Source organism: Bombus vancouverensis, chromosome 5, assembly GCF_051014615.1.
Source record: "Bombus vancouverensis nearcticus chromosome 5, iyBomVanc1_principal, whole genome shotgun sequence".
Classification (NCBI taxonomy): domain Eukaryota; kingdom Metazoa; phylum Arthropoda; class Insecta; order Hymenoptera; family Apidae; genus Bombus; species Bombus vancouverensis.
In genome coordinates this window covers 9,132,789-9,156,932 of record NC_134915.1, presented here as the reverse complement: position 1 = coordinate 9,156,932, position 24,144 = coordinate 9,132,789, and the positions used below count along the sequence as shown (strand labels likewise).

General features: G+C 40.2%; 2 protein-coding genes across 3 annotated transcripts in view; one reads left to right on the top strand and one right to left on the bottom strand.

The window, feature by feature from the left end:
* The window catches only part of LOC117161426 (uncharacterized), a 35,790-nt gene that overhangs the window by 8,794 nt on the left and 2,852 nt on the right, over positions 1-24,144 (bottom strand). The window lies entirely within an intron of this gene.
* LOC117161518 (uncharacterized) lies at positions 874-24,125 on the top strand. Its single transcript, XM_033343105.2, has 5 exons — positions 874-2,568; positions 8,048-9,088; positions 13,396-13,837; positions 18,231-18,594; positions 20,928-24,125. The coding sequence occupies exons 2-4, from the start codon at positions 8,390-8,392 to the stop codon at positions 18,515-18,517; spliced, it is 1,428 nt and encodes a 475-aa protein (XP_033198996.2). The 5' UTR covers positions 874-2,568; positions 8,048-8,389; the 3' UTR covers positions 18,518-18,594; positions 20,928-24,125.

The window sequence follows — 24,144 nt, the reverse complement described above, 5'->3', positions numbered from 1 at the left end:
TTTTCTTTCATTTCTTCTAAAAATTAATTCTTCTAACGGAAACAGACCAAAAGTCTTTCTTTACAAAATAATATATACGTATAAAAAATAGTATTTAATTACGGAAAAAAACAGAAACGGTAAAAAAGAATGATTGAAAATGGGTACGCAACTGAGTTGTAAATGAATTATCTTCAAGAATGCATAACTGGAATAATAACAAACATCTTGTTTCGTGTATTATTCTTTTAATATGCTGTAATATAACTTTTGGTTATTTTACAGTATGATTAGGCTTTATAAAGTCGTTGTCGATCGTGACTAAATCCATAACACGTGTCGTCTCGAGGACATCATGTTCGATGGATTAATTTTCCCCAGTTCAATGCCAAGAATAAATAAAGAAAGCAAGAAAAGCGGGAAATTTTTCAAGGAGATCACTAGCTCGCACCTGTACGCGTACGTTTCCTTCCTCGTCACAACGATTCAATTACGAGGCGAGCATTCTGTCCGGAGGTACTTGCAATGTCATCGAGCAGAAAGCTGCTACTCGGGATTGATGCAGCAACCTCTGCATAAAACAGAGGTCTCCTCTTTTACATTATTTTATTTCATTTGTATTTTATTTTCCCAATTTCCTCTTTCTTTTTCATGGAGTAATTTTTTTTACTCTTCTGATTATTACCTGTGTACCCGTTTGCATCACGCGTCTCTTTTTCCTTTTCTAACGTTCTCTCATTTACAATTTCAGCTGGCTCTCTTAATCATCTCCGTTCGCTTCGCTTATCTTGTTCGCGCACCCTCCGCATCGGCGTACTTTCCTCTTATTTTTCCTCTTATCGTACGATTTACCTTTCTCGCTCCACTCTTCATAAAATTATCCTTGCCAGCTCTCGTAGCTTTTCACGGGCAGCCTCCTCTTTCCTCTCGTGAATTTTTTTATCTCCTTTTCGCTGTACTTTTTTCGTTGTCGTTCTTCCATCTCGTATAACTTTCTCTTTCCAAACTCTCTCCCACGTACAATACCGCTCGCTTTCTCTACGAGCTTTCTCCCCTCCTTCCGACAACATTTTCCCCTCGTTCCTCTTCTTTCTCTATTCTATCCTATCCGAAGCTTTTATCCCCTCCATTTTACTTTTAAATTCTACAAATCGTCTTCTCTCTTTTCAAACAACTTGTCCTCTCCCTCCATTGCTTTTACCCTTGTATCGCATTCTCCGTATCTTTAGAGATATTCCAATTATTCTTCTCTTTCTTGTACCTACGACTCGTAGCCTTTGTTCAATTCCTTCCCATTTCCCACTTTTCCGTCCTCCTTTCATCAAAGTTTCTCCACTCGTTTCATTTCTCTCACGTTCGTACTCTTCCTACTTTCCGACCAGTCTCTGGCGAATCTACTTACAACATTAACCTTCTCGTCCCGTCTATTCCCACAGATTTCCAATCTCCTGCCTCCCTCATCCTCGCCGTCTTTCCTACCGCCCACTTCTCTATCCTCGCACTTCCTCCCTTCCATCGCTATTCTGTCTCTTTCTTGTCCAAATACCCTTCACCCCTCAGAACACGTGCCACCGCAGATTTTCCACCACCGCTGTCTCTCTCAAAGCCACATTTCCCCCTCTTACAATCCATTCCTACCAATCCTCGTCCACCCCCAACGAGGTGCTTTCTCCCCTCCAGCGCCAGCCTTTCTCTCGCACACGATCCACCTCGGTGGCCGCCACCGCCGCCTCTCGCGGAGTTTCTCTCTCGTTTCATCCCCCTCGTATGCAGCCGAACCGATCGTCGATCTCTGTCTCGTCGGTGGTCGCGCTGTCTGTCGCCGACACCGTGCAGCGCGGAGTCAGTCCGGTTGCCTACCTCGGGCGCTGTTGACAGCCACCCCCCGTGCGCGAGGAACTCTTCCCGATGCCAGCCGCGTTACCACCGTCTCTTCCACGATAGTGGCGAGACCCCGTGACAGTAGCCGTCTTCCTCCCGCGAGAAACTGCCTGCACGAACTTACGTGGTGTCGTTGTGTGCCGCTAGATCTAATCTTCTATCGTTTTTACAGTGTAGGGACGTACAGTGCGAGAAACGTAAAACCAAGTAGTGATTCGTTAAGAAACTCATATAATACATGTTAGATTCAAGTGTTCGTTTGTTTCGGTATACGAAACGACTGTTGGCCCAATAGTTGATCAGTCGGCAGTCAGTACGAGATCAAAGGTAACGCTGGTAGCAGTGTTAGGAACGTCAATAGGTGGTGAACAGAGAAAATGACGAAGCGGACGACGAATCGTGTGAGATCATGGTGGTGAATAGTAGCGGTAGCAGCAGCAGCAGCAGCAGCAGCAGCAGAAGCAGAGGCAAACGGCGGAAGCCAGCGCTTCTGGCATGAACGACGAGGACAACAGTCTCGACGAGGCTCGCGGTTGCGGCGATGCTTATAGACGTGACGTGACCAGCACGTTCGTGCCCGTCTCGCCGAACCAACGCTCGCCCAAACTGTCTGATCTCGCTCGTGATACTTGTGATCCTTATGACGATGTGCGTGTTCGATTGACGATTGATGGTGTACCGTGACAACCTAATAACGAGCGTTTAAAGGTCAGTAACGACCATCCGTTTGATTTCTCGAAAGGTCCCCCCCTGTCTGTTTGTCTCTCTCTCTCTCTTCTTTGTCTTTCGCCGTTTTACCCCGGTTCGCTCTCGTTGTTTGTTAGCTTTTCTCAGTTTTTTGGCATCAGTGTGGAGTCACGTGTATGCGGGGCGGAAAGGCAATAATAACATCGTTGAAATATCTGCCCTGCGTCCCGGTCGAGAGTCTTCAAGTTTAGTGCATCCGTAGTTTATGGTGTTTCAAATCCGTGATAGTATATAGACGTATAATAAAGATAGTATGAATGTATATAATGATGGAACAACAAGGTGCAGGTCCTTTACAGAAATATTCGTTTATTAAGATATAACTAGGAGCGAACTAAGTCGCGGAGAGGGTGCGAGTGTACGGAGAAAAGGTTGAAACGATCGAGGCGGGGCCGTGATAGCGAAATTGGCGTCGAATAAATCCGTGTTTTGTCGTTGAACGGCAACAAGGAGAAGAAGAGCGTCTCGTAGGAAAGCGATGATAAATTTCTTCGGGAAGGTCGGGAGGAGGATTGCATAACGTCAATCCCCTCCTCTCCCCCTCGTCCTCGAGCCACTCGAGTTTCCCCTCTCGACTCACTGTTTCACGGTTTTCCCTCCTTGGTATAGCTGAGCTCTCCTTCAAACGGTAACAAACATTCGCGCCGATAGCTAATTAAAAGCTTTTTCACACAGATCCGCTCCTCTTCCTGGCCACCCTCTCTCCCTCCCTCATTCTTTATTCTCCCCTTTCTCTTTTTTCCTCCCCCGCTTCCACAACATTCGTTGTGTAACGAAGGAATTTTAATTAAAAAAGACACCGACACCTATTCTCGGTAGAGGCATCCACGATGTCGTTTAATTCACTGGACAAGGTCAGGTGTCCCCCTTTACCCTTTATCCCGTGCCTAGAGAGGATTTCTACCTCTTTTTCTCTTAACACGACACTGGAGACGAAAAAAAGGAGATCACCCTGTGGGGATCGATTGTTGTCGCTTTTTTCACCGATACTCGCATAAATTTAAACGTATACAGGCTGAACATTGACCCAGGACATTGACTGGGAATCTTATCCTTTCAAACCTTTGACATTGTTCTTTGATAATAGTCGTTGCATTTGCCGATATTTGATATTTATTCGGTGATTTTTGTATCGAAGAAGAATTAATAATAAAAGTTTGCTCATTTCTCCTCGTGGTTGACTTTTCTTCTAACTGGCTCGTGTATTCGAGCAAGCGCGTGGAGGGCTTAAACGATCGATGGGCCCTTAACTTTCTTCCGTGTTTCATTACAATGCACCACTCTCTGCTTCACCCCTTATGTATAACATCGATGCACGAAAGAACGTGTTTTCGAGAGCACGGATAGTCAACACGACGCTCTTTGCGACGTGGCCCCTCTTTTCCCTTCTTACATCCTTCTACCTTCTTCTACCCTTCGCCGTCGTGAAATCTTAGCGAATTTATTGACGACGAGATTTCTCTTGTCTCGTCCCAGTCCCCTCATCTCTGTTTACCCTCTTTCTTTTCTTAGATCCGCGCACAACGTGCACTTAGCTACCCACACGTAAGTACATACATGTACGTACACCTGGACATGTATGCATTCTGAAGCACGGAAGCATGTATCGCCTCTACTTCTCTCTATGTGTTTATCCGTACATGTAGCTACATATATTCCGACACGAGCTCGAGAGAACTCTGGTGCAGTGATTCCCAACCATACGTGGCTACGTGACTACCTCGCCGAGTTGTGCCAGGAATTCGAACCCGTTAATTCAACAATTCTGACATTCTGTCTTGTTTCCCTTTTCCGCACATCCCTTTAATCTTCGACTTCGTAATAGTATGGTATCCGGCAATCGCTGCGAACCTTAGCTGAACAACACGATCTTCGGTCATTGGCAAGCTCTGCTTTGAAAACGCTTTAAATAGGTTCAACCATTTTCAGCTTACATACCTTGTCAGTGTTTGTTCAAAGTGACAACTTTACCAACCATAATGAAAACTCATAGAACTTGGATAAATTAAAATCTTGCACACGGCTCTTGAATCATTTGAACATCTTAATGATTCAACATTTTGAATGTAAATCATCGAAGCGTTGGGATATCTTGTAGAAAATCTGCAAGGCAAGCGAGAGGCAGGAGGTCTAAATAAGGAGCTAAACAAGTCGAAGTAAGGTGTGAAGCGCCTTACGCTATATACTCCAAGCATATTTCTCTTTTAGCAGCCGTGTGGAAGTTTGTAAACTCAGATTTGCCATTTTATCTTCGAGCAATACATTAACCAGCTTTACTCGATGTCTCTTATGGGAACAAAGCCATTAAAACCGATTAACACTTGCACCACGTACAATGTACGCGAGAATGAACATACATTCGCGAGAATCAACCCTCACGTTTGGTTTTCATTCACTGACTTGTCCGACTTGCATTCGTCTTCGCAGAATAAACATGGTTCAAAGTAAAGTTCTTATTAACGGAATAGACACCTTGCGCGTATTTACCACATTTACCGAGCTTGTGAGTCGTGAAACGAGGGAACGATGAATACTTGAGAAGAACGCCGTCGGAAAGAAGCTATAAACTTTAGAGGCCAACCAAGGGTTGATTATCCAGCAACATCGTAAATATATCTGGAACATTTATCTGGATTCTGTCGGTTTTAAATGTCATCCTTGAATATGTTATCGCCGATGTTATACATATAAACATCCTGCTAATACGAATTCGTTTCACGATGATGATTGAGCCGCGACATTTCGTCCTACGGTCGAATTTCTCGTCTATTTTGCGCGCTGCTCGCTTCATAAAGACACGACCCTCTCGCTTCGACGTACCTTTCCTCCCTCTTCTTGCGTGAGCGACCCTCGTTTCCTCTAATTTGAACCAGATGAAAGCGAACTCGCTTGACGTAAGTCGTCTAATAAGAAACGCGAACCTCCATGCTACTGCTGATATGACTTCTGTTAAAAATAACCGATGCCTGGTAGCTACGTCTTCGATATGTCTGACAGTAGCATCTCTCTTGTGGGTTTGAAAAATTCCCACTTCTGCATTATATTTCTTTAGTGTATAGTGGGTCTAGTTATCAGACATTGAAGAAGAGCCTGTATGGGCGATAAAAAATTGGTACGTATTCTGGTTGGATATCATCTTCATGATTTTTTTTCAAAAAATATTCTTTCTCGTGTAATATAAGATGAATTAATATGGTATTATCTTGGGTGTAATTTCTTTTCTTCGAAGGCCGTGTACAATATATAATTCTAATGGAAGTCTATCAAATATCGTTATTATTTGTATCATTGTTATGAGTTATCTAATATTGAAGAAGAATCTATGATAAAAGATTGGCATTTTGAATCGAGATTCTCATAATTTTGTTTAGAAATATCCTCGCATAATATACGGTAAATCGAATGATTGATCCTATATGGTGCTCTTTCGAATGTAATTTTTTGCTTCTACTTTCCTTCGTTTAGATTCTAGTGATTCAGATCGAAGAAAAATTTGCGTGGGTGATAAAAGGTTTGATAATTTGGACAGAAGTTCTCGTGATTTTATCTAAAACTATATTGTACGCATGGTAAATAAAGTGAATTGATTTTAGTTCTATCTGGTACCACCTTGAATGCAAATTTCTATTTTCTCTTTCCTGCATAGAGACAGACTTCGATATATAATTCCAATGGGAGTCTAGATTCTAGTGGCGCCTGGTGTATGCGAAAAACACATTTCGTTTGGGATTTTTATCGCTGATGTTTTTCGTATTAGCGTATTTGCTTGAACTCTTTCTGCTTTGTTTCCGTATCGTTCATTTCACAGTTTCTCGTCTTTTTCTTGTCCAGCGAGGGAACACAGCGTACCACGGCTGGTCGGCTAAGAGAAATCGATAATAGAATTGCCTATTGCACGCTAGAACTGTCAGAAAGAAATACAATTTAGCGAGCCACACGCTAGTGACCTGTTCGTGACGTTTCACAGCGTACGATGTTGCTTCAACGCGATCTATCACGATGAAGGCTAATAATTACTACCTGCTGTATCTGTGTAACGCTCTCTGTGCATCAGATAATACGCGGCTGTGCGTGTTAATTGCGAAATCGAGCGAGAACCCCTTTCGAAATACTTCTGTTCGAAAGACACGAGCAACTTCGATAGAATCGCCACAATTTGATATTTTTTCAGAAATTTGTTACGAAATTAAGCCGAATCTCTTCCTTTCGAATTAATATCTTTCGTTTTTTCTTCGATCTCGTTGTAATGTTTACTTTGTTACGACGAAGGTGCAATGATTTCTTCTTTTATGAATGCCAGAAAATTCCAACCACGTTCAATATCTTCGTAATTTTTCATTTCTTTGAACGTTCAGAGTGACTACTTGCGTATTCCGCAAAATGCGTGCAGCCTGGTAGCCTAATTCCGCTAGCCAGATGTCTCGACAATCTTAGGATTAATTCCTTCATTTCGTACCTCTAATATCCGCGCCAGCTTTATATCAGTGAAGTTTATTGCCTGTCCTTTGCTTCGACTTTATTGATGCGCATTTCGTTCGCCGTAGAGTTGATATTTTTATCAATTTTCGACGTTCACTCGTGACAGAGAAATAGAAAAAGCCAACGGAACCATGCCGTCTCGGTGTCCGATATTCCGGCAAGATAAATTGTGCCCTATCAGGAACTTTATTGCTTTACATCGTTGACACGAATCTGTGACGCGTATTGTTTGCCACACCGAAGCGGAAGGCTGGAACCGTTTTGCCGCCGTTCGATCGGTTTCTGTTTCAATCGTTTACCTAGAATGGTACCCTGCTAACGAGCGCCATCAATTTTGGCTACAGAGAGGTACCTCGCCTGTTTTCGCTTGCACGTCTTCTCAAGGAAACTCCGATAATGCGTTTTAATTCCATCTATAAAGAGAGGACGTGATTTTTGATACTCTACAATTTACTACGGATCATTAAGAGCGTTGAATATCGCAACGTCGCTACTTTACATATCTGTTTACTAACATGTGTTGCATAATAAAAATAGAATAATAAAGATGATTAATAATTAATATAGTAATGAATAGAAAGACTTCGAACATATCGAAATTTCCTAGGCGAACTGAAATAGAGTTCGCGCAGTTTAAAAAATGGTACGATGCAGGTAATAATCCACTGCCCCAATCAGACGGTAACGATAGAACGTATTAGTCAGATAATTGGCCAAACAGCCACTCGGGATATTGTAATCCGTAATTAAACGGGTTCTAATCAATCTACTAACAGAGACGACAAACTCCTAACCCAGTAAACACAGGCTGCTCGCTGTAAACTATCGAGTTGTGCAAGCATGTCCGAGGCGTGTGTACACGCCATAAATCATTGAAAGGTTATTCTTACAGCGATCAGTCTTTCGCCATTACCATCGTCACTATTGTCAGCATGAGTTTTTTTCATTTCTCCCGATATAGGGATTGTCAACAACGTTGTAATCGTGGAAGAGAATCATCGGAAGAAAAAGAGAAAGAAGACGAAGAAAGAAGCGGACGCAGGAAGTGCAAGAAGCAGAAAGGAAGGAACAAGGTACAGGTATAGACCGGTTGGCCGAGAAGCCGCAAGAAACAGACGACTACTGTCGGAACGTATAATGTGGCTCGCGTGACACCAGCCGTTTCTCACTGCACATTTCTCGTCCACGTCTACGGAGGAGGCTCTCCAGGTCTCAATAAACACACACGCTCCCACTTCCATTCTCTACCCGGACGGTATAATCCTTAACGACGAGGACACGCGTACCAGGGAGGCACGATAGTATGACGGTGATGCTGCTGCAACGTTCAGTCACCCTGCAGTCGACGCACAGCCAAAAGATAGCGAACAAGGACTGCAGCGCGAAGCCGCCTTTCTTATTCCTGCTCGACGACAGCCAGGAGCATCGACACTCCACGGACACCACTACGACGACGACAACTAACAACAACAACAACATCAACAACAATAACAACAACAATAACAACAACAATAATAACAACGAAGTATTTAAAGGAGGTAACAGAAGAGACAGTAGTCGTTCGTACGTCGCCGACGAGGCGGCGGCGTCGGTGACGTCCCAAAGACGCGCCGATTGTGGCCAGGACGTCGCGATGCGATATTACCGGCTCTGGATCTACACCTGTAACTTGGTGCTGCTCGGTAGCGCGCTCGGCTTCGCCGCCGCGGTCTCACGAACACTCTTATTCACCGGCGATCCACGCCGGTACATGGTGCCAGGGGTACCCCGTGCATTCGACCCGACAGCCCTTTACGCTTACTTAGCATTAGCCACGCAATTGGGCCTGGTACAATTGTTGGGTTGTATAGCGGCGAGGAGATTGAGCGCGAGACTTTTGAACGCCTACTGGGTGCTGCTACTGGCGCTTCTATTCGGTGACGCCGTCATCGGGGTCGCCTGGGTCTTCCGGTTTGAGAGGATGCGCGTCGAGCTCAGGCCCACTCTCAAACAACGATTACAGGTGAGTATCTTTTTTTCTATTCCATTCGATTTTCGTTCGCTTGTTTTTCGGACTTTTTTGATCGATAGGATTTTTACAGAACGATACGTAAGCGGGATGATCAAGCTCGATACCTGGAAAAAGCATCAGAGATGATAGAAGAATTTTTTATAGTTGTGAGTGAAGTTCCCTTTTTTTTTTTTAGGAATCATTAATCGGTTCGTATCATTCTGTACCGATCTAATCTCTTGTCTTATGATTTTCTTTATTAGCAATTAAACTTTCTTACAAATATGATCTACTTTTGAATCGAAATATTAAAAGGCAAAGTGATAAATCAACGTACTAATATCTTAGTCTAGAAAACTCAATTGGCAGAGTCCTGAGTCCTGGTCTCTAATTATGGCCCAGCAGTTCGATCATTCGACTTTCCCTTTCCTTACTTTCGCTCGCCTTTAATCTCACGTATTATGATCTTGACAATTTTCGATACAGCTAGTAGTTACGAACGAACTTTGATTCGATACGACTTTGCCTGTCGAGCCTTACACAAGCGAACTTCACCTTAGGCGTCTCAAGGTAGCCTAGTGGTTAGTGGAAAAAGTTAGACGTCAAGAGTTAGAAGGTCTTTCCATCGCGGAAACTTTATGTCTGTGGTACGGGATGAGGCTGCAAATCAGATTCCAAGCTCCGACAACGAGGACTCTCTCCTCTTTTCTATTAGACGAAATCGTCCCACGGATCGATCGTGAGCACACCTCGAACGAATTTTATCCGGCCATTTCTTCGGTCGTAATATGCCAGGCATGAAAATACACATTGAATCGTGATACGCATCGCTTTATTATCCCGGGAATGTATGTTCCGTTACCTAGAATTGTTCGAAATTTAGGGACGCGATAAACGATGATATTGAGTAGATACACGCCCTCCTTTCCAAACACCGCACAAGGCTCTAACTTCTGACTGTGTTAAAGAAAGAGCTCGAGAATCTCGATAGAGAAACGTACGACGACTAAATCGTGAAATTTTATGTTCGATGAACGAGAATACCATTATACGCATGTTGAGGGGGGAAGATTGTCGTTAAGCGAGGAATAAGTGGCTCGTTTTCGCAATAAGAGAATCGGTAATATCGCGATCAAGAGTCCTGGGATGGATTTCTTACGAGGAAATAAATCTATTCGAGTCGAGTCGAGCCAACCACTCCATTTTCTTTCTATTCCGACAGAACGAGAAGAAAAAAAAGAAGAAGAAGAAAAAAAGGAATAAAACAGAAGGAGAGTATCAAAGAGAAACGTTAGAGATATAAAAGATTATCGAGAAGGTCACAAAAAAATTATCGAAGCTCACGATACGTCGCGTGTCTTAGCATTCGTAGTTGCCCCTTGGAATAATTTAAAACGTCTCTGTGCTCGATCAAACTTCCGCTCGAAAAGTTAGAGGTTTCGCGCCTCCTCTAAGATTAAAAAGTCTTTCGAATAGAGCCGGACGAAGGACGATAATTTTCGTCCGGGATACGAAGTGCAGTTGCATTAAGGCGGAGCATAAGCTGCGCAAAAAAGGAGGAGAGGAATCGGTTTCCGGAGGAGCTGGAGAAAGCGGCGAAGAATAGCGGAGGCGTGGCATCCCTTATCACTTCTACATAACATTCAATGAAGTATCGACCGCGTGGAAAGAACAGGTTTCCGGTGTCGGAACCGGGACCAAGTCCAAACACTTTTTCACTGTTTGGCAGAAAAATTGTCAGTGAATCATAAATAAGGTGGTGTCTGACTTGGCGAGAATCGAACCGATATTAGAATACTTTCTCATCCCTTTCTAGTCTAGGGGAGTTCCTAGAGGCAACTCAATTGAATCATCATTTTTGTTACGTACGATATTTCATTCGATCTCCGCTTCTATTTGAAACGTGCCGCGCGTCTCTCATTCGATACGCTATTCCCGGTACTTTTTAATCAATAAACATAAAAAATATACAGGGTCGACCGGTGACCAAAAAATCGATCTAATCTTTGCAGTAAGAGGAATAGGATATAACGTTAGCCGTTAGACACTGGTGAATTGTGGTCGTACTATAGTAGGCTCGAGCAAACGTTAAGTTGATTTAAATTCACAGTCGATCATAAATATCTACATACATCCATAAATTTGATTTATGGGAAGAAAGTAAAAATGCACTTTTTTGTTGAATCTTTTATGGTGCTGTATTAATACACGATGAGATTGTATGTTATCGGTATCGGTATATTAATTTTAGTATTTTCAGAAGGAATTAAATCACCTGGAGTTAACGCTCTTACCGTAATAGTTCAAATGTGAAGGATGCATGTGGATTTTTGTTACTCACTAAATATATCCACCAGAACATTCCCTTTGTTTTTTTACTACAAAGTTTTTCACGCGTCATTGTAATGTTTTGCACATCCAGCGCGTAGTGTTATTATAATTCGAACATTCGTGGTTGGCTGACCGGCCACGAGATAAGGTACGGTTTGTGGCATGATACGAACATTATTCATACCATAGCTAACATACAGCCTGCTAACTATTTATAAACTAGCATACATGCATTCACGTATTTCCTAGCAAACTTTACGCCGTGGAACTACGGAATTTCTGCCTCTCTTGACGCTTGACATTAAACCATGTGGGTACATAGATAAAAAAAAAGGGTCGAAGCAACGACCGATTCTGAACTTTAAGATTAATTAATTCGGTCCTTTTATTCTGAAAAGAATGGAATTGTTCTATTCTATATATATATGTATACATCGAGGACGAACGAAGATTAAATTAACACCTCCGACGAGTTTCGAACTAATAATGACTGAGAAAAGATGTAATCTTGAAATTAATCGATCCCTTCCTCAGACTTTTACTTTCCGCGAATCACACGACTCGTTTATTTCCAGCGAATTCTTAATCAACGATTGAAAGTTTTAATCGTGGCGACACCGTTTCCGCCTATCGAGCGAGAACAAGCCTGAAACTTTAAATAACTTCGTAGAGCCTAAACAGTCTGAAATTTTTATCAACGCGAGATCGTTGATATATCGCTGCAGTAGTACTCGTGTCTGTTGAAACTTCACGGGGAAGTTCTGTCTGTCCATTTATCCTGAGGTATTGATTTAAATATTTAGATGGTACAAATTATTCTCTCGATACTAATGTGAAAAAACAAATTTTCAATATTCTTTTTTAGATACCCTTTCCATGAAAAGAGGACTAAAAGTTTTAGAAAAAAAAATATTTTCTCTGCCTCGTTTCACATCGAATACGATATGGATCTTGGAAACATTCGGTGATGAACTAGCTAGCCGTGCTAATTAAGAAACAGTGAACTAGTTTACTGGCGCCTCGTTACTCGTCACGATGAAAAATCAGTGTCACGGGGATTACTAACAATTCCAACTTTTCGCCTGTTTCACCTCGTTTCTCTGCCCGTATCTGCAGTCATTATTCTTAGCCCCGTTCTTATCTAGGTCGATCGCATAATCGACGGAAAATGTGCGTACCCTTGGATAATCGACCTGGATACATGGGACATTCCTTATACTTCTCGTCATTTAAAAATTCTCTTCCATGCAAAAATTTACCATCGAATTTTCTCCATTATCTTTTACATTTAATTCTATTGCGCCCTTTGGATCATTTTCCAACCAATCGTATACTTCTATCTATTAAAAGTTCTCATAACTCTGAGTATCGTGTCACGTTCTTTATGCTTCTTACATTAAAAGATTATGCGTGGTATCACGAACCTCCGATCAATTTCAATCTTCCAAACGAATTCAATAAAAATTTCATAGTGATATTTAAACGTTCCATCGAACTCCATACTAACTGAGTCTATCTTTTAACATGTAAATATTGGTTCGATATCGAAGCGTTAAAAATATCGATTTAAAAATATCTGCAGCCAGTCGCCTTTCGACGAACGATGCGTAAATTTAGCCCCGTCGAATCGATGATGTTTCGAACGAAGCCGAAAACTTCCTAGTTCTATGACCGTCGTTCATGTACTATATATAGCAGGCCATCGACTGTTCTCCGATCGTAGAAAATGACCACTCTTTGTAGATTCTCGACGCCCACAAACATCTAAAAAATGTATGCCTTTCATATATCTTTAATTTTGCAATTTTACTATCACAGATTCTCCAATTGTATAATTGTGCTTTTACAGAATCCCTATTCTTATAATTTTACTCTTACAGCAATTATCCTGAACGTTCAATTCTACCACGATCTATTCGTCTACCAAGAAATTTCTAACAGCTACGTTTCAGATTGACGCGAACTCTATCTTTTCTTTTTCATCGCAGATGGAGTACGGCAAGGATCTACGATTTAGCGAGCAATGGGACCGTTTGCAGAAGGAGTTCTCCTGCTGCGGAGTGACCGGTCCTAGAGACTTCGGTGGTAGATGGCCACAGACCTGTTGCGTACCCACTGGCAACGTCAGTGACACTTGTCAACAACCGTACGCGAGAGGTTGCGAGGAATCGTTGATGAGATGGTTACGAAAAACCGCGGACTTGCTGTTCGTATTGGGCTTCTGCGTGATAGCGTTCGCGAAATTATGTTTCCTAGGGATACTGCGTTACGAGATAAGGGAAATGATACAAAAGATACGGTTGCTCCGAGAACCACCGCCGCCGGCGACTACCCTAACGCAACCACCGTTCTCGCAAGTGATACCGGAAGCCACTAACAACGGAAGCATCGTTCGACGCACGACTCTGCCCAATGCTGTCACTCCTTCCGGTAAATTTGATGAAATATTGCTGGTATAACATATCAATTTTACGAATATATAAAACATGCTTTTTTTCGGTATAGTCTCGATCAGATTAGCCAAGTTATTTAAATTCCGATTGGGGACTCGATATCGAATGACTTGATCAACGAGAATGTAGAGACTTATATTTCAGGTCAAGTAACGTTTTGTAAAGTATAAAGTATTTTTTAGTACAAATTTTATAATACAGTCGATGGTAGCTCTGGCGTTAAAGAAGGGAGAAGGTTGAAAGGAGGGTTGAATGAAATTAGGTACAATGACGGTGAAACATTAATTTTGACCATTGTGTAACAAAGGAACCAGAGGGTTTTAAATCTCTCAATGATTTGGGAGCTCAGAAGGCAGCAACCATTAAAAAATTATGATAGGGGTGGAGTGTTTGTGTGTAGGTTCGACGTAGGGTGTTAGATAAGAGGCGGTAGTATAAATAGCCGTATGGCGCCGACCACTGGAACGCACATTTGACGTCTTTAGGGGATGGTTATCTTCGACCTCGACTTTTACTTCGCTGTAGTCCACGCGGCATTTAGTAAAGATCTCTAAATTCTTTTACCTTTATTATGAGTTTCTGCGATCTAATTTGTGAGAAATCTGTCTACTATATTTTAGAGAATTTCTACACACTAAATTTTTAATCTTTTCAGTAATGAAACCACGGATTAAAATCGAAACTATAAGTCATAAATCTGAAGAATCGTGTAAGATCTGATGATATACCATCTAGCTTAAGTGAACTACAGTCTTTATTCTGCTAAGTAAATAAAAGACGGGCAAGAAAGCACAATCCAAGTAAACGTGGGAACGATTATTCGTCAGATGTCTGCCGGAGTTCTCTCGGGAAATTCCTTAACTTTCGTCCAGACACGTTTTTCCATTCATGGAAATTTTTTTAGGACTTAGCCATTACCGCAATTTCCAGTGTCTTCGACGGAACAAACGTTTCAACATTCGTCGACCGTGTAGATCGTTTTTAACATTCATTAAGGTCGTTCATAATTCCTTGCTTCTCTTTTCTTTCCCTTTTGTTTCTTACACCGACATCTCGCAGTTGGCTGGCTTCGCAGCCAATAGCAGTTACACGGTTTAAACGACGCAGGGACGTGCCGAAAAGATCGGATTAACAGCGAGAAAACCTAACAAGAGGTAATTGGATGAGCATGAAATTAACGAAAGATTAACGCGTTATAAATGCTACGTCGCGTATAATGGAGCATCTGTAACGGGAACGACGACGAGGACAAAGTGTTTCTCAGAATCTTTTCACAAACGTTCGATCTGCCGCTTATTATCTCTCTCGTATCTTCTGCGAACCGAAACTAAAAACGAAGCTGTTGAATGAAGTGAAACGAAAACTCCGATAGTTGCTGGCGAGGAAACGAACAATACCGCGAAACTGACCAGAACCGTAGACCGTTAACGAGATTCGCGGAAGATAAAAGTAGCGCAGAGCGTGCACGAGCTCATTGGAAAATCTAGATTGCGTCGATTGTTCTTTCGACATGCGATTCCTACGATGAGCAAATATGTTTACTGGTTGCACGGGATTCACGAAGAGAGTCTATTATCGTCGCGATTGAAACAGGCGAGTTTCGATCATGGTATAGTAATGGATCCTCCGAAGATTTATAATCTAGATACAATACCGGTGAGAAATATTCAGTCACATGTTTATCTTTGATAGAATACAATTTTAGATTAACGAAAGTATTACAGCGCGGTGAGATTGGTTTTTAAAAGCTAATATGCAACGACAAAATTAGAATTGTCGTTTAAGAAGGCTGTTTATCTAAATCGATTAGTTTCCAAGCTATAGAGCACGTAAAAATCATTGAATCGTGAATTTTATTATAATATACAACTACCAAGCTTCTTTAATAGATATATAAATATATAGTCTGATAATTTCATAAAAAGATACTACTAAATATGTACTGTTTCTAGTTATTAGTCTGCCATCAATCTGTTCACTTTGATCACATTCCCGTATTGTCTTTAAAAATCAACCAAAGTATCCAAACACTCAACAGCGCGCAGTAGAGAAATGTTCGTTCGTCTAATTATTACCAGCCGGAAATTTCGAGCAAATTCGAGGTAACTGAGTAATACCCAACTCGTTAAGCATTTAGATGAGGCGAGGGGTGAAAAAGTTCTTCCAAAAAATAATTGGCATGAAACGACAAAAGGGTTAACGACATGAAAGAACCGTGCGCATTAAACCGGTCATAGAACGAAAGTGGGAACACGTCGGGTCGTTTCACAGGCAAATGCATAATTCTACGTTGAAGCTAGCGATCTTGGTCGAGGCTAGTCATTTAACTAATACACCCTGCACGTATTATGTTGAGCTCTGCATTGTCCGGGATCAGAGTAGAAGAACTAGGACATTGCGTGCTCCAGTATAATAAGTATTTAGCACCCTGTTCGTACTGTCTTGTAATTACACGAACGATAGAGCGGATTTTAACTTGTAAGCTAGACTCGTGGTGTAGTTTCAATCAAAGGTCATATCGTCGAAAGATAAGAAGAACCGTTCGTATCGCTGATCACCGCATGGATTCCGTTCAAAAGTCCGCCATTGTCGTCACATTTTTTATCGTCCTAGACGATCTATATGACTCGTTTAAATTATAAAGATGATGATTGTAATATCGATTTTATACCAGGCATGAATTTTTCTACGGATGCTACTATATCGATATCGTACATCGCGAAAGCTTCGACCAAGTCACGGTTTCGTAATCGGAAGCCTCCGGCAGTGTCTTCGAGGTCTCCCGATCGTTGATGGTTGTTGAAAAGACAGGATGAAGAATGTTTCTTTCAGATCTTGTCAGCTGTCCTCCTTTCCAGAATTGATCATTCGTCTGCCCTTTCTCTGAGAGAAACATTCTTTATACGGAATAAAAAGGGATCTTGACAATGATTTCCTCGAGGATGGAAAAGAGAAACGTTTCTTCCATCGTTTATCGGTCTCAGTAGAGGAATTAAATTCTCGATATAGCTTCCAAATTGAACGAGTAATTATTGTCGCGAGTTTCTTGATAAATGAAACTCCTTCGTTTCACTTTCCGCTAAATAATCTCTGTAATACCCTGTGGGAATTTTTCCAGACCCTTGAAACGGATGGGCAGAATCAGTAACGCGTGCTGCATCCACGAAACACGTGCCGCTAAAAATAATTTTATACGCCTGCTCCGTAATTGGTATTCGATTAATTTTTAAAGAGCAGCCAAAAATAAGAGAATTGATCTCGGAGCGATGCATCAGCGTGCGAAATCTTCAAATGAGAGTCTACCTGAAACCGTTTTCTTTCGATGTTCAGTTCATAGAGGCTAGACACAAAGGGATATCCTACTTCTATTTGTGTGAAACATTCGGCCAATGTATTTGCACGGAAATCAAAGGGAATAGGGTGACATTTGCGTCACCCTAAACGGCCATGAAAATACCTATCTTATTTCCCTTCCGTCATAGAAAAAAGGAGGGAAAAGGCCAGTACGTAGTTCGGAATACGGTATCTCCCCTTAACATCGAATTTGAATCCTTCTCGACCGATCGAGAATATATCAGCGGCTGATTCTTCAACTACCTCCCTTCTTATCTGCAATTGTATTAATCGCAAAGGTTGTAGAAGTCCTGAAAAACCCGAGTGCCATTATCGAGGCAGCGATCTAGTAGCATTATCTGTACGAATGCGTGCGATCGACGCATCGTAAACATATAAACTCGATCTAGCTAACTGCCAGTGAGGGACACTGTAATAAAAGACTGATTGCACGCGATGTACATCAATAACTACCACAACATTAAGACCAGTACGGACGTTACTAGTAATAGAATGTAAAGGTTGAAGGTTCTCGCAATCTTTTTGCTACGACTGTATACATAGTTGTCGCGTGGAACACGCTCTATTGACAATTGCAGCGCAATCGGTATTCGGAATAGTTAACGAGCTAGAGTAGTCGAGCGAGAAAACATCCTGCTGTTTAGCGACTAATTTGAATGTAAGACACGGAGAATAATATGAAGTTTATGCAAATAGTTAAATAATTATGCAGAATGATTATAACTGGGAAATATTATGTAATCACTATGACGCCAATTCGCTGAAAAACCAGTATGAATAATAATGTCTTGATATTAAAGATAAGAAAAGTGCTTACGAAGGAAACAAAATGCAAACTTTTCCATGAAAGTATTGTATCCTTACATTGATAAAAATCGCTCTAGTTGGCACCTATTGATACCCGGAGCAAAGAAAATATCCTTAAAAATTATAATTTAAAATTATTAAAAATAGAAGAAAACATCCTAATACAAGAAATTTATTTTATCCAAAAATGATAAGAAAATGAATTTTAGGAAATGCATCGTTGCTGATCCAAACGGACGAGTGCAATACCGGAAAGCATCCCTTATTGGCGAACAATCTGCAGGACGGTGGCGCAGACAGCGACACGAACAGTCATTGCGCGCTGATTCTCGAGGAAACGACGCCCACCTCGGCGAACCATAATTGCGGCAATCGGGAGAAAAGTAACGGCAACAACAACTATGAGATGCGAGAGTTCAACAGGAGATTGTGGCTGTCGAATGGCGGCAGCCCGGGCACGGGTATAACAGCCGGTGGTCAAAGCAGGCGCACCTGACTATGGAAGTGGTGGCGAAACACGTCGAACCGTCTACTCTACAGGAGCAATCGGTCCGCCGAGATCACCGTGTATAAGTAAGCTAATTCGTATATGCCTGACTCTCCATATGCGTGAATTATCCTGTCAATAACACAGCATGACAGGATGATCTTTTTCTATTTCAAAAAATATAAAAAGAGAGAGATGATAAAATATGAATAAACCCTCGGATTCTCGTATTCGTTTAACCACTTAACGGATAAAGTTTCGCTCGATTTATTAACGATATTAAATATTTTTATAGATATAGGTACATGGATGTAAAATACATATTTTGTAAGATATTTTGATACAAGATATCGTGCACGATCTATACAGATTAATGGTTAAATTAAAAATAATTTATGCCCATATATGTTACAGGAATGTGCTGTTAGGTGGTTAAATTCTTTTCATAGAAAATAGGAAGGAGTTCTCTTAGCCAGAAGAGTTACGATGATAGTTGCATATAGAACATAGTTACAACAATAGAGAGTTCTTTCTGATAAAAAGAAGAGCCGATCTTTCACTTGAAAAGACAATGCACAAATGTCATAGGCACAGCAGATTATAGAGACGTATCGAAAGATATTATGTTGGGAGTATTGATTTTCACGTTAACCCGTCTTCAGCGTTTCCGTTGAATCCGAAGGGAAATCCCTGTTCGATCCTTCATTTCCTTTTTGTCTCTCAAATCACGCAGTGTCCGATCAACGTTCCGCTATTCGTTTCTTGATATACTAACGGCGGTATAAAACGGGTAGTTTTTTCTCGATCGAGTCGGCATAAATCGATTTTATTCGGTCCAATTTTCCATCTTCTCTCGTTATCGGGAAATTGTCGAACATCAAGGAACGAAAATGATATTGTCGCTGTTATGACAAAATTATGAACGCGTAAACTTTCAAGTCTTCAATAAAGACGTAGACCGAATATCTCTTCATTTTTGTTCTTCTGTGCTGTGTAATTTAGATAAATTAAAACGATAAATACAGTATAATAAATTTAACCACGATGATTATACTCTAAGCTTGCTATACTTTAACCGCACATGCACGATATTGGCTTTAGAGAGACGATGTTGCCACCCTGCCCTAATTTCTTCTCTATTAAATGCGTAAATCGCTGTGTATACGCGTGTATCATACGCATATGCGTTTCAGGTCCCATTTTAGATGTTCTCGCTCATTTCGTAGAGTGACGAATGCCCGCGTGAACACGAGCTTCGATTCATTTTCAAATCGATAAAATAACGAAACTAGACGAAAGAGATCAGACTGAACCTTTGAGTCGCTGACTAGTCGAGGATTGACATTCCTTAATATTTTTCTACTAACTTTCGCTAGGATCTTTCCTCTTCTATCTACTAGGCAAATTGCAATTGTAAAATCGACCTATAAATCGTCATACAATAAACCTGCAGTAGATAAGGGGCGAAAGAATCGTGATCGTGAGTTCCTGACATCAGCAGTTTGCCAGTTTCCTTTCAGGCTGGATAGAGAGTACTGATGTTTTTCTACGAGAGAACTTATTTTCGTATACTGTAAGAGATTGTAGCGCATCGTTGATCTTATCAGATAGAAAATAACGTAACGACAGAATTATACACAGTTAAAAGGATTGCGAGCCATCTGGGTCGCAATTAAGAAGGTACACCGTATGCAGATACCTTTCTCTTTTATCTTTACATCTTTCTACTCGCTTGAATCGAGCATTCGTAACAGATCGATATTATCCGGAAATTTCCACCCTTAATTGACAATCGCCTGAATTAGGAAGACCGGAAAGAAAATAATTGGTCGATAATCGATTTTAATTCATCCTATAAGAGGAAATTCTAATTACAGGGGGAATTCGATTGCATCGAAACTAACGTATCGTTAATTTTGATTCTATTAACGAATCTCTATTTTCGTCAAATTGATGAAGTCTCCCATTCAACATCCGTTTCGCGAACTCCTTGATCGAATTAAAGTCAGACATTTTCGTAATCTCGATTGGACTCGAGTTTCCAGTATATTTTTAGAAGTCAGGGGGTTAATTGATAGAAACTCGCTAGATAGAAACGGTAAATGACCCATACCAAAATTTTTTAGAACAGACAAGTTTATTCTGTTAACGTTAAACGAAATACTCTAACGCGACCGAACATTTATATCCCGCAGATAAACAGATCTCGCGTCTCAGGATTCGAGCATGGTAAAATTAAGCAAGACAGCAATGCCAGAATATTAGATGATTGTATAAAAAGAATAAAAAGTATATAAAGAGAGCATTTAATTCGAAATTTAAAACGAAGTAAACCGATACCGCGACGGGATTAATAAACACAAACGAAATGCCGAAATCAAGCCATATACAATACTAAGCGTATGTTCATTTTTTAAAGGATAGGTCAGCAGACCGGAGCTAAGGTTTCTAAAGATTCTACTGACTTCACAAGCACACCAGCCCACAATAAGCGAATAACGTTCAAGGTTCTACGTGTCGCCAGGAAAGTGTATCGTTGAATCGTCCTGTATCAAATAGAACACACTCTAAATCCTTATAGTCGATGATAGAAGTTTATTTTTAAAAAATGGAACCGTTTCGACCAAGGCTAGACTAGACTAGAGTATAATTTGACTAGCTCCTTCGTTTCGTTCTTTTGAAAACCTCGTGGCACGACAGATCGGTTCAATCGTTTAGTAATTACAGGAAATTTTAAAGATACATTTTCCTCGTGACGTCGTATACTGCGATGCGACTCGTAGTGCTGACGAACAGAGTGAATTTCCGTTTGCGTGACGACACAAGACGGCCACATGAAGCGAGAGTCGACACGAACGAATTACAAGGAAGATGGAACAAGAGGAGACGGAAGAAAAAAGAGAAAGGATGGAAGCAAAACATTACGAAAATGAGAAAAAAGCGAAAAAAAAGAAGTACGTCGAAGCTGCACAAAAGGGAACATAAAAGCCTGTGTATGCCTTTCGACGTCCTTTCGATTCTCTTTCTACGCGTATTCCTTACATGTCTTTCCGTCCTCGCACGGTCGGTGAATAAAAAAGAAACCAAAAAAAAAAGAGAAGAAAAATAATCAATTACTTTTGTAGATTTATTTTTAGCAGTAAATTTTCCTATATGAAACTATCTCTCTTCGAATCGAAACAAACCAAAGAGCGTTTCAGACACGGAGCCGTTGTATACTGATTTTTATCGCGTGAATCATGCTAGTAGTATGTCACAGTGTAAAATGTAACTATCGTTCGCTATTTATAAGGATAATACTCTCCAGCAGTTTGGTCCTTCTTTTAATTAACATCGTTTATTACATCGTCATCACATGTTTAATTAGCGAACAATGGATTTTCTCTTCATCGCGTTTCTGACCCAAAACCGGCGAAAGTTGTATTAAGTTGTATCAACGCACTCGGTTGCATTTATACACGACGAGAGTACAGTGCATTGCTCGCTATCAAAAGTTTTTTAGTACCACACTATACCGGCGAGATATATATATCAAAGGTTAATCGCTTATCGTCACGCGAACGTTTATTTTTACTTGTTTTTTTCGATTTTTCTTATCCCTTTTATGGTGAAATTCTACTAACGAATTGTTTCGATGAGTTAAACGTCAAGGATTACATGGATGCGATAGTTACGGCAGAATATTGTGGGATACTACTGCCAAACTGATTCTCCCTCTGCGAAAATACGATTATATAGAAAAAAAAGAGAAAAAAATAGGAAATCTGTTTTCTCGACGAGCTACTATTACTTAGTGAAGATATAAGAAAAAAAAATAAAAAAGACCGAAAAATTGCATTGGGAAAAAACACATATTATATACACACAGAGAGACATACACACAAAGTCACCGCATAAGAGTAACGACTATAAATTCCTAGTTCTTTTTATATAAAACGATACATGCAGCGCGAGTAGTCTGTATTGATTTGTGCAGTAAGTCGTATAAATATAATACGATACTCAAAGTAATTGGCTTCCTAGCTAGGATTAATCGAATCTTAGGGATTATATACGTTTACGAATGCAAAGTAATGGATATACGTATTTAGTAGATTGTATATAGCGATGTAGTCAAATATTAAGAGTCGATCGTCTGTTTAAGAAAAAGCCAGAATCAATTGCATACAGTTCAATCATGTATATGTTGAGAAACATCAGTTTTCTTTACTCTTGTTTGGAACAACATGAATGAAAGTCACGAGGCTATCAAGAATCAAGATACAAACTGTACAGTTCATCGTTAGACTTCAGATTTGATCTTTTGTCTTTCTCGTAATCGTATCAGTCTGGACAACAGGGTATTCTTAGCATCGTACGTTATGACGCATAGATTACTACCAAAGAAACTATTTATTACATGACATGTTTATTAATGCGCATTGCTAATGATGTACATTTTTGAATACATATTTTGTTCCTTTTAGTTCTATCATATATGATTTGGTATCATTAAAGAAAAAACGAAAAAAAACGCGAAAAGAGAAAAATTGCATTCCAGATAATCGAAGGTTCTTTCTTAATCAGGCCATCGAGTTATCGTTGAATGTATTAAGCTACAATAATAATATGAAAGCTTACACCTCGCAGACATACAGCCTCTGCCACTAAATGTATATAAGGATATACTATATGTAAAACATACGACAGATAGCGTTAATTGATTTTTAAACCGATCATTTAGAAAGGCAACTATGTTACTGCAAGCCGCCCAGAAATGAAAACCTACACGCTACCTTTAATTAGAATAAGCTTTGAAACTTTTGACTAAACGAGAAATTGATGTACTGGTTTTCACGTTTTGATTCGTTCCTTTGATTCGTTCAATCATCAGATCGTATATTTGTTAAACGAACGAAAGACTCGTATCTCTATGTTTTAGTCAAACATATATTCAGATAATAATGAATAACGATCCCATAATGAAAAAGGCTTTAAAAAAATTCAACATGTGTAGTAATTTGTAACTGATTGATATTTAAATGTAACATGTATATCGAGACGAATGAAAGAGAGGGAGCTTTGAATAGTGCCTGCTTAAGAAACCTAATTTACTGTATCTGTAAATGGTTAGATATGGTATGTACGTTATTTCGTACACGGTAAACCTAATAGGACTACCGTAGCCAAGTATGGATAAAAGTGTAACTAGAATATAAAATACGTTCGTTATACTTTCATAATCATGCATATTATTATGCATAACGGAAAAAGTTTATCTCGAATTTTTTTTAAGAAATCCTCATAAATACTTTTTTCAAAAAGACATTAAGAACAACTTAGAAGAATTTAATTCAAATGACTATTCCTTTTTAAAATGTTCTATCTTATATCTTAATTTCAATATATTGCATGGACATAGTTTTCTACCTCTGGCTTTAATCATACTTTATGATTTTTATATTATATTATTCTATCAGATCACTCTTCCCTATACTACACTATGAGTTCATATTATTCAATACATATTCTTAAATGTACATAAAACCTATGTGGTCGTAACTGTATGTAAATACTGTTAAACGTTCTATAACTTCTCTGAAATATGAATACAAGGAAAATTGGTTATTTAGTATAATTCTGACTTAAGACTTGAC

Excerpts from the sequence above, each read along its gene's own strand:
- LOC117161518 (XM_033343105.2), top strand. The coding sequence starts at position 8,390 with ATGACGGTGATGCTGCTGCAACGTTCAGTCACCCTGCAGTCGACGCAC. Across the intron at positions 9,089-13,395 it reads CTCTCAAACAACGATTACAG|ATGGAGTACGGCAAGGATCT; the intron begins GTGAGTATCTTT and ends TTTTCATCGCAG. Across the intron at positions 13,838-18,230 it reads CAATGCTGTCACTCCTTCCG|GAAATGCATCGTTGCTGATC; the intron begins GTAAATTTGATG and ends AATGAATTTTAG.